At 41.4% G+C, this 11,536-nt stretch overlaps 1 protein-coding gene across 2 annotated transcripts; it reads left to right on the plus strand.

The window, feature by feature from the left end:
• Positions 1 to 6,129: 6,129 nt before the first annotated feature.
• On the plus strand, positions 6,130 to 8,154 carry LOC123100516 (uncharacterized). Of its 2 annotated transcripts, none has more exons than XM_044522435.1 (4): positions 6,130 to 6,285; positions 6,398 to 6,580; positions 6,924 to 7,196; positions 7,435 to 8,154. In XM_044522435.1, the coding sequence occupies exons 1-4, from the start codon at positions 6,280 to 6,282 to the stop codon at positions 7,486 to 7,488; spliced, it is 516 nt and encodes a 171-aa protein (XP_044378370.1). In that variant the 5' UTR covers positions 6,130 to 6,279; the 3' UTR covers positions 7,489 to 8,154. The 2 variants fall into 2 exon arrangements, with proteins under 2 accessions (XP_044378370.1, XP_044378371.1); XM_044522436.1 differs by having other exon boundaries at positions 6,167 to 6,285; positions 6,401 to 6,580.
• Positions 8,155 to 11,536: the final 3,382 nt, after the last annotated feature.

An 11,536-nucleotide genomic window follows, 5' to 3' on the forward strand; every position in this document is an offset into this window, starting at 1 on the left:
GGAGGGTACGTAGACGACACTCTCCCATCTCGTTGCTATGCATCACCATGATCTTGCGTGTGCGTAGGAAAATTTTGAAATTACTATGTTTCCCAACACTCTTGACCATGATCTTAGAGCAGAGCAGCTGGACCGTACACTACCAAACAAGAACCCAAACACTCTAAAACTTACAAAGAGAAACACCAAACAAGAACCAAGAAATATGATGCAAGGATGCAATAGTTTGAGCTCTCTACGAACGATACGATCAAGCTACTAACTTGAGAGCCCCCCCTTGATAGTACGGCAATCGATCCTACAACCCGGTCTTCCAACTACCACCATGAGACCGGTAAAATAGAGAACCTATCAAGGGCAAACCTTTGCTTTGCACATAGTCCACTTGAGCTAGATGATGACAATCTTGACTTCCTCAAGTTGGACCACCTTTCTTTATTGCGTTGGCTCGATCAAGACTAGTTGATTGCTCCCCCATACTCCACTATGGGTGAGCCACTCTTCGACACATCTTCACAAGTGCATTCTCACCATAATGGACGGCAAGCTTCAAGCACTTGATCTCTTCGTGATGCACCACTGGAACTTGCACACCGTAATCTTGATGACGATCACCACTTGATGTCATCCTCCATGTGTTGTATGAGATCTTCCCCTTGACGCAATCCCATGGAAACATATGTAACCCCACATAGAACTCTCACATAGACCATGGTTAGTACACAAAGCGTAATGGACAATGCTTACCATACGACGGGACCACCTGATCCCTTTCGGTACATCTTCTACGCTTTGCGTGTTGATCAACTTGATTCACACTTGACTTAGTCTTGATCAACCTTTTATCATGTCTTCTACATGACCGATCTTTGGATAATTCCTTGAATAACACTTTGGTCATCTCATAAACTCCTTGAAACCAACACAAGGACTACAAGAAAATCCTATGGACAAACCCTTTAAATATAACTCAAGGCAACGATTAGTCCATAGAGTTTGTCATCAAGGCACCACATGTTCTTTCACCATGGGTCCGGCTTCATTGGAAAGTTTATCTTCTTAGCTTTCTGTGCATATGTAGAACGTCCAAAACCGTGCCCGTATGCGACGTGGACAACCGTTTTAGCACATACTGCTCCTGAACTCTAAAACAGACTCGAAGTTGACTTTGTTTGGGCCTCCACCTTGACTTGGACACCCTTGCTGCTCCTCTCCACCTCCAAGCTCCTCTCCAAGTATCTCCTGGTGCTCTCCATGGTTCCTAATCATAATATAATCATTAGGTAGCAATCTATTCTCAGAAACATATAAAGAAGTGCTTAGGAATGAGCTCACCTCTAAATTCAATTGTCGCGCGTGAGCTCTAGTGATTGGTCCTTGTATATCCAGTGAAGTTTTGTGTGTATGCGATGGAGTGCTGTCATCATCCCAATAGGTTATACCACTCAGAGGCAAACCAACCCGACTAGCGAAGTTGAGTTCAAATATATTCTCTCTTTATGATTGATGTCTTGGTATCATAATGAAATTATGATAACTATATTTCAATGTTTAAACCAATAAACAATTTTTAATTTGAGAAACGGGTAGGACATCTCAGTGGCGCTCCAGTTGCCCGTTATAGGTCATTTTGCAAACGGGCGCCTGAAGTGCACACCCTCAGCTGCGATCTGGGCCAGCCCATGTATAATTTATTTTTCTTCTGATTTTAGCCCGCAAAAAACAAAACTGTGAGCATGGTGGGGGATTTGACCCAGGGACTTCCTGATTGAAAGCATGCTGCAGTAACCACTCGGCCAACCGAATTTGATGTCATTAATTACCTCCTTTTCAATCTTTTCTTCTTTCTTTTTTCTTTTTTCTTTTTTCTTTTTTCTTCTTTCTTTTTTCTTTTTACCTTTTCCTTTTTCCTTTTTATTTTCCTTTTTGCTAAATGTGTGAATTTTTTCATTTCACAAAGTTTTTCAAATTTGATGAACTTTTTTTTTCAAATACACACTCTCTCTACGATTGATGTCTTAGTATCATAATGAAAATTATGATAGATTTGAATGTTTAAACCAATGCGCAATTTTTAATTTGAGAAACGGGTAGGACATCTCTTTGGCGCTTCAGGCGCTCGTTATAGGTCATTTTGCAAACGGGCGCTTGAATTGCACACCCTCTGCTACGAGCTGGGCCGGCCCATGTATCTTTTTTCTTTTGATTCTAACCCGCAAAAAACAAAACTATGAGTATGGTGGGCGATTCCAACCAGAGACTTATTGATTGAAAGCATGCCGCAATAACCACTCGGCCACCCCAATTTGATATGATTAATTACCTCTTGTTCAATCTTTTCTTCTTTCTTCTTTCGTCTTTCGTCTTTCCCTTTTCCTTTTTATTCATCTTTTTTGCTACATGTGTGAATTTTTTCAATTTCACAAAGTTTTCCAAATTCGATGATTTTTTTCAAATTCGTTGAACTTTTTTTTTCAAAAATGAGAACTTTTTAGAAAATCATTGACCTTTTTTGAAATTTGATGATTTTGTTTCAAAGCAGATGAACTTTTTTCAAAACAATGATTTTTTTTCAAACGATGAAGTTTTTTCAAATTCGACAAACCTTTTCCAAATTCGATGATTTTTTCAAAATGAATGATTTCTTTTCCAGTTTTATTCTATTTCATATACTTTTTTTGTTTGAATGTACTATAAGAGAAAGTAGGGAGCAGAAAAGATCGAATGGAAGAAAAACTGTAGCGAACAAACAAAATGACTGTACGTGAGAACGGGCGAAGGATGAGTAGTGGGGCTAGGGATCGCTAGTGTGCGCCAAAGTCAGTTTTCTGGCGCATACAACCCCAAACAGGAGTTCCCCATCTCATTTGCAGCAAGTCAAAACAAGTGAATCGGGACGAGCACATCGCATAATCAATTCATACACAAAAGAACAATCAGCAACATTTTTTGTTCTTGAATGATTTTGTTACTGAACCCAACTTGCAAGTCAACTTTTCTATGCACTAGAAGTTTCTACGGATATGGCTGCCTAATATACACTAGAAACCACTATTCAAATATTTGTTAATGTGTATATGATTTAGAAATCTCTACCCTGATATTCAGTAATATTAAAAGATATATGGACAAATGCATATAGAAGAAAATATATGGTTATACATTATATAGTTTATGTGATATTAGAAAATAAATTCAAAATATTTTTTGACAATAAAGAAAAAAATGTACATCATACAATTTAAGTTTTGTAGAATTCAATTTTTTAATTGTATACATTACAGTTGTGTAACAATGGATAATATAACTATTATTTGGAAATATTGTTATGTGGCTAAGTAATATAAAATTATATTAATTACAATTTAATATGGTACACTTATTTTAAAATAAGTATAAAAGTTTAGTATGAAATACAATTGTCTTACATCGCCCCGGGTTTAAAACTTGTTTGGACTGGCTTTGGTTGTAAACCAATGAATAAGTTTTTACTAATTCTTTGTTCGGCTGGCTAACTTTCTTCTGCATATGATAGCCCGCGTCTATACCTCACTTCTAACGGGGTACCCATATTTCTCGCTTAACGTGAAGACAGGGGTAAGCGCTCGTGTCTAACGGACTCCGATGGGCCGAACCAGCCACGCGGGAGTCACGACCTGTTTTTTTCTTCGTTTTCTGTTCCTATTTTTTGATTCATTTTTGTACTTTCCTTTATACTTTAAAATATTGTACACACACATGAAATAAATGTTGAACAAGTGTCTAAAAATGTTGAATGAGTATTGAAAAATGTTAAATAAGTGTTAAAAATGCAGAACAAGTATTTGAAAAAATGTTGAATAAGTATTAAAAAATGTTGAACGACTATTTGAAAAATGTTGAAAAACAATTGGAAAAAATGTTGATTAAGTATTAAAATGTTGAACGAGTATTAGAAAGAAATGTTGAATAAGTCTTAAAAAATGTTGAACGAGTATTTGAAAAATGTTTTATAAGTACTAAATGTTGAACAAGTATGTAAAAAATGTTGAATAAGCGTTCAGACAATGAAAAAATGAAGAATAAAAAAATCAAGAAATAAAAGCAAAGAAATGAGAAAAAGGCACATCATGCTTCAAGTGGGTCGCGCCCTTGCTATTATCACAAACTGTTGACGTGGCGCGGTGGCTAGTGCCCTTCGTTTGTTCGTGCGCGACTAGGTAACCTTCACGATTTTTGTTTTGATTTTTTTCTTTTGTTTATACACCCAAATTTCTAAATAAATATATTACAAAAAAAATACACAGAACATATCAAAAAATGTTAATGAAGCATTTTGAAAATATAAATGTACATATAGAAAATGATTCTAATGTATATGAAAAATGTATACGACAAATATATATAATTTGTGTAAAAAAAATTGATCCTGTATTTAAAAAAGTTAATACAAGCATTGAAAAAAATATAACAAGTATTTTAAAACATGTTAATCATGGATTTGAATAATGCTAAATGTGTATAGGACAAAATGTTGACAATGTATTCAAAAAAATTAAACTTGTATTTCAAAATGGTTAATCAAACATTTGAAAAAAAATGTTAAATGTCTATAGAAAAATTGTTGATCATGCATTCAAAACATTTAATCTAGTATTCGGAAAATGTTTATAAAGCATTTCAAAAAATATGTAAAACGTATATAGAAAAAACTTTGACCATGTATGGAATTTTTTTAATCTTGTATTTGGAAAATGTTAATTAAGGATTTGGAAAAAAGTATAGAAAAAATATATAATATTGACCATGTATTCAAAAAAATATTAATCTAGTATTTGAAAAATGGTAAGTGTGTATAGGAAAAATGTTGACCATGTATTCCATAAATGCTAATCTTGTATTTGAAAAATATTAAACATGTATTATAAAAATGTACTTTATATCTATGAAAAATGTGGATAGATAAACAATCTAAACCTTAGAGGAAACGAAAGAAAAACAATGAAAAAAGGGAAATAAAAACAAACAGAAGAAAAATAAGAAAAACCAAACAAAAGAAAAAAGCCTTTGCGCATGTTGTAGAGCAGTCTATTTCTTCTAAGTACGCGCGAATGGGCTGCCTGTAACTGTAAACTTTTAGTCGAGACGGAAGGAAGACACGCTATAATCGAGATATAGCCCTTGCGCATGTTCTAGACCAGTTGTATGTGCGTCGATTTTTCTTCTACATGGACGTGCATCCATATGTTTATTTCCTTTATTTCTTTTGTGTTGGTATGTTGTCTTTTTTCCTCTTCCTTTCGATCTCTTTTTTATTCTTTTTTTTCTATTTTGTTCTATTTTTTACGTTTTATTTTCAATTGTTCTTCCTTCTTCTATCTTTTAGCTTTATTCCGTTTACATTTTTATTGGCCATTTTTCCTTTCTGCCGGCTCTTAATTTCTTGTTAATCAAATATTCAAGTACAAATATTGGCCGTGGGCGCGTCACTCACCAGGACTGGACTGGCCGCACTGTGGCTGACTGCCGCGTACGTGCTCACCGCAGCGCGTACGCCCAGCTTCGTACGTACCAGTGCTCCCACGGCCACAGCGTCCACAGAGGCGGCCCCCACCCATCATTGGCGGGTCGGGAAAATATCTGATGCACCGGAGCTTGTGGTGCTACCGATGCACCGAACTCATATTGTGCTTTTAAAATATGCAAAAAATTCTGAAAATAAATTAGCACACTCACACAACATTAATATAGGTTGTCACAAAATTTCAAGTCAAAATTCGAAACGTAACTTGGAAAATAAAAATGACAAATTCAACACCGAATAGTACATAACGTAACTTGGACTTTAGATTTGGCCCATTATCACACTGATGTCAAATTTATCATTTTTGTATCTTCAAAAATATTTTAAATTCCTGTACGAAATTTTATGATTTCATACATTGATGTTGCGTTAACGTGCTAGATTTTTTTTAGATTTTTTAAAATATTTTAAGTATCCGATGCACCGGTAGCATCACAAGTGCAGGTGCACCAGATACATTCCCTTGGCGGGTCACCTCCACCTCCACTGCACCTGCTCTGTTTTTGCGTAGCCAAGCCACCTACTCCCCTTCCAGCGCAAAACAAAAACATTCCCTCCCACCTCTCCCTGCTCCTCCCGCTCTATAAATATAATACTAGCAGCTTCTGCTCTGCTCCTAGCTACTCCTAGTGGTGGTGGCACCGTAGCACCACCTCAGCTTGAAGGGCGCAAGCAGAGCAGAGCTCACTCCGTCCGTCACTGACCGCACCGCTGCGATGAAGGTAATCTGATGGACGATACCATGGATCTATGTACCTGCTGCGACCAGTCTATGTCTCTTGCCGCATTTTGGTTCTCTTCTTAGCTTGTTGCTGATGTGTTTATACCATGCAGAAGGTGCGGGCGAGGCCGCGGCGGATCCCGGCGTTCGGGGAGTGGAACTACTACGACGACGGCGGGTACGGATACGGCGACGGCGCCGGCGACTGGCCGGTCACCCAGACCCAGTACTTGGACTCCGCCATGCAGGCCGGCATCTTTGTCACACTGCCGGCTTCACCGAAGCCACTCAAAAAGGTGAGTAGTGCATGGATTCTTGCCCTATGAGTTTCGTTACTGATTATGTAAGCAACAGAGGACTCCTCCTGCTGATTGCATCACATAGATTACGACTAAATGAGTGCGGTAGTACATGTATAGAGCGAGCTATTTTATTACGTTGAAAAGTTCGGAGCATGGAGTAAAAGGACTAGTACGAAATACAGTCATGACGTCCAAGAACAAGTCGTTCACTCTCCCGGTGTGGCAGTAAAAATGTCGTTGTCCTGAAAAGAAAAACAGCGAGCTCTATACATATACAGCTGCTCGCAGTGGAAATGCTGTTACTTTTTGCTGTAACCTCTGTGCTCGCTGTTACTAGGTGGTGAAGTGGAGCGACAGCGGCACGCTGGAGGTGGACGGGGAGCAGAGGCAGGAGGTGGTGGTGGGGCTGCGCGAAGAGCACGGGACGAAGAAGAAGGAGGGGAGGGGGAAGCCCATAGAAATTTACCTCAAGGTCCCTCACGCCGCCGACGCCCACCTGAGCACGACCGCAGGCTACAACAAAACTTCTCGCAGGGTGCGGGCGGTCAAGGCCGTGGACGAGGACCTCTACGTGATCCCGCCCGACATGCTCTGCCACAATAACCCACGCGTAAGTGACTGACCCCTGGGGCCAAAACCTCAAGGATCTGTCGTACGTGTTTACTGCTTAAAATTATGGCCTTATCTTATTGACAGAAGAATCATCTAGTCCACTACTCGTCCACTGTTTAGCTATGGTCTTATCTTACTGACGAGTGTTTATTGGTTCCTACTGCTGCAGAAGAGGCTGGCAAAACTGTTTAATTAGGGTCTTATCTTACTGACGAGTGTTTTATTCCTGCGTGCAGAAGAGGCTGACGAAAAGGCTGTGGATCGGGTGCCTGGGCTGCGTCTCCGCCTAGGGATCACAAACCATCTGGCCTTGGCGTGCGTGCGTGCGTCTTGTAAAGAGAGAGAGAGAGATGAAGAGGAGCGGAAACCCATGGGGAGGCCATGATGCTGTCACGCCATGTCAAATATCCTTTCTCTCTCGACTGTAGTCATAGTATTATGCGTTTTATTAGGATGGATGGACGGACGATGGACGGAGGGATGGAGACGGCGACGTGATGCGCGGCAGCGTCATTTCCCCGTGCCAAACGCCCACTCGAGTGCTGCTTTTCTCCTTCCACCGTTGCGTCTTTCCCGATGAGCTTGCCGCTACTCGATGTGTCCATGTAGTTGAAGACGACGACGACTACTACTACTCCTGCTTGTGGGCCTGTCGAGCTCGAGCATGCATGAAAAGGAAGGAAGAAAGCCGGAGCCATGGCGGGGGCGTCTTGTTCTGTACGACTCCATCCGGATCCCTTTCAAGTTAATCCGTTGTTACTCTTTCCATGTCTTGTGTTAGCTTACGACCTAGGGTGTGATTGCGCGCTGATTCTTTCCGGGCCTCGCTGATTGATCACACGATCGCCTCTTTCATTTATGCAAACGCGTGTAGGGTTGTAGCCGGACGGCATCAGCCTGTCCACGAGCGTTCGCAAAGTCAAGTCAAAAGCATACACTAATCCTCATTACTCTAAGAATTGTGCCAGTTCTAGTTATGCTTTTGTGGACGCTCGTGTCCGCCTGCGTCCCTAAACGTGTGCATGCAACACAACAAGGTTGGAGATGACAACCTTCACGCACTTTGCGTTTCAAGACCAAATATTTCTATCTATCAAAAAGTTCCAAAAGGATGCATATAGATATTTGCTAATAACCCACTCTTTTTTTTTTTGCGGAAAAACTTTCAATCTATACATTTCAATCATGGCAGTACAACGAATACCAGAAATAAAAATTACATCCAGATTCGTAGACCACCTAGCGACAACTACAAGCACCGAAGCGAGCCGAAAGCGCGCCGCCGTCATCGCCCCTCCATCGCCGGAGCCGGGCACAACTTGTTGTGGTAGACAGTCGGGAAGTCGTCGTGCTAAGGCCCCATAGGACCAGCACCCCAGAACAACAACCAAGCCGATGAAAAATAACGTAGATCGGAAGGATCCAAACCGAAGACACGAACGTAGACGAACAACGACGAGATCCGAGCAAATCCACCAAAGATAGATCTGCCGGAGACACACCTCCACACGCCCACTAACGATGCTAGACGCACTGCCGGAACGGGGGCTAGGTGGGGAGACCTTTATTCCATCTTCGGGGAGCCGCCGCCGTCTCACCTTCCTGAGTAGGACACAAACGCTAACAAGATTGAAAAAAAAATGACTAAAAACATAGCCCTCCCGCCGGCCCTTGCCAGGATCCACCGCGCCTCCATGGCCCTAGGGCCACCGGAGACGAGGCGGACCTGTGCCGGCGCCGGCGAGAGGCACGAACCCTAACTTTCTTTCTTGGAGGAGGAGGAGGTGGAGCCCTGGCTCTAGGTACGTGCGTAGTAAATATGTGAATTTGATGTGATATAATGAATAACCCACTCTTAAATCTTAAGATAATACCATGACGATCTGCAGCGTGCATTAAAATAGAAAACTTAAACTGCAACACTCTTGATAATCGTTTTTACCCAGGTCAAACATGATCTTCTATTTTACAAAAATCATTTCATAGCAGGTTTCTAGAAAATTTCTATTTGCATTTTTTTGCAGAATGTTTTAAGCGTACAAATATGTGTTTTTTTGCTAAGTTTTTCTTAATGGGTTATGTTGTTCTAGTGTACCTAGTGACGGAGTTGATTCCGGCAGATCTCGCGTAGGGGGTCTTGAGCTAGTAGCCTAGATGGGATGATAACAAGATAATGAATTTTGCCCGGGTTCAGGGTCTCTGAGGAAATAAAACCCTACATACTGCTTGTGTTGTACTAATTTGGGTTGAGTACAAAGTACAACTTGATCTACCATGAGATCGTTGATGTCGATCAGATAATACAAGTTATAATTAGATGATCATCTATCGACTAGCCCTGTCTCGGTTTATATAAGATACCAGAGATGTAGGATAACAAGAGTTCTAGTTAGCTATGTTGGTGGAGAGGAGTCCTCCACGGATAAGGAGTCCTTGTTTTGAATGACAAGGATTCTGAAATCTTCTTGTATGCGTGCCCACGCGATGGCAGTGCTATAGCCCCTCTGTCGGCTGATCTCCTTTCGAGCCGGCTCCATTCGTAGCATTGGCGCTTCAGGCATGTCTGAGGGCTCCAGTGTCTCGTTTACTTACCTATTTGAGTCCTGTTGTTGCTCCTAGGCATCCATGTATCTTGTCGGAGTTTTTATTTTCGCTTCTCTTTGTAGCATTGTGTTGTATCGTTGTTTGGACTTTGTGTCCTCGGCTATAAGGGCGTCATTAATTTAACGCCGGGCCGTAGGCCTTTTATCTAAAAAAAATACATGTTGATCTACCATGAGATCATTGATGTCGATCCGATAATCCAGGTTATAAATAGATGATCTATCGACTAGGCTCTGTCTCGGTTTATATAAGATACGAGAGATGTATGATAACAAGAGTTCTAGTCAGCTATGTTGGTGGAGAGGAGTCCTCCACGGATAAGGAGTCCTTGTTTTGAATGACAAGGCTTGTGAAGTCTTCCTTGTATGCGTCAAGGGCTGCCCGGAGTGGCCCACAACGAAACCAACAAAGGTGTCCTCAGCCCCAAGTCGACATGGTGAGAGGCCCCCTAGCCGGGACACCATCACCTAGGTTTCTTTTTCTTTTCGAATCTGTAACCTGTATAGTGATCTCAATTTCAAAGAAAAAAAAAGAGCCAGTTTATGTGTACCTAGGTCCTAAAACTCCGCTGTACGGAGTACATTGCATTGCTTCCGTAAGTCAGGTTTGGGCGTTGAAACTTGAAAGATCCCGCACTGACACATGTCACACATCCCTGATGTGTATGAAATTCCGGAAGGTGTGATGAATAGTCAAAAACGATGACATCATGACATGCCCGGGAGGCGACTACTTGAGTGATGTGTGAAATTTGGTAAGAAGCTCTGACTGAATATCAAGAGAATGATGGCACGCCCAAGGTGTGCCATTCATGCGGGGACTACTTGAGTGCCGCCTCTCTCTTTTGGTGTCTTCTTTCACATGCATCCTTTTGATCTTTCCCGATGTATGAAATTACGGTGCGTGACTGACTGACTGACTGACCGGGGAAAGGCAATGAGTAGTACTAGAACCTAATTAGTATCTGGTTTTGGTGGGTGCCACTAATTATCATCCAATCTCTTGGGGTATTTAGCAGCTTGACCCCTTCATGGCAGACTCATTGCGCGATTATCTCTTTCAACGATCTTGATTATTGCTGAATCACAACGACACTACGCGCTACCATTTGGATTTTTTTGGGGGTTGGTGAAGAAACCTGAACTTTTGAAACCAGCAAGAACTTTTTTGCGATGTGGATGAACATGAAACCCCAAAATATTGTGGCCGACTTGGGGTGCAGCTTTTCTCCGGCAGCTCTCCGTAGAAGAAGCGCTGTTGGTCTGGTCTGCGGCAGCGCCATGTTCAAAACAGATCATCGCCTTCACAGTGCCATTTGTCCATGCTGCCGGCCTGTGTCTTGAGGTTTCTACGGTCTAGGGTGCAGCAATCATGGGAGCGTGTGCGGCGTACGCCTAAACCCGGTGCCAAGAGTGATCTTTGGGCTAGCTAAAAACACTCGGAAGACTATCCATGCGTTATGCCACGAGTCCTTCATAGACACATTTTCTTTGAACAAAACATTTGTACCTTTTTTTTTTTGCATGGTCAAAACATTTGTACTTGAGCAATCTGTTAGGCTTAGGCACACCCCAGCCCCAGGGTTCTAACGGAAACGTATTAGTTGTGGGCCCACTTGCAAAAGAGGAAGAAAATATGTCATATGTACCTCGGTTTAGTCTCTTTCTTGCGGAAAATACCTCGGTTTAGTCATAAGAATATGAATTTTAGTTACTACCAAGCAAATAAGGGCTG

The sequence above is a fragment of the Triticum aestivum genome, chromosome 4D (assembly GCF_018294505.1).
Source record: "Triticum aestivum cultivar Chinese Spring chromosome 4D, IWGSC CS RefSeq v2.1, whole genome shotgun sequence".
Taxonomy (NCBI): Eukaryota; Viridiplantae; Streptophyta; class Magnoliopsida; order Poales; family Poaceae; genus Triticum; species Triticum aestivum.

What these genes read in the sequence shown, in the direction of transcription:
- LOC123100516 (XM_044522435.1), top strand. An exon ending in CACCGAAGCCACTCAAAAAG is followed by an intron (nt 6,581 to 6,923) that starts GTGAGTAGTGCA and finishes CGCTGTTACTAG; the next exon opens with GTGGTGAAGTGGAGCGACAG. An exon ending in TCTGCCACAATAACCCACGC is followed by an intron (nt 7,197 to 7,434) that starts GTAAGTGACTGA and finishes TCCTGCGTGCAG; the next exon opens with AAGAGGCTGACGAAAAGGCT.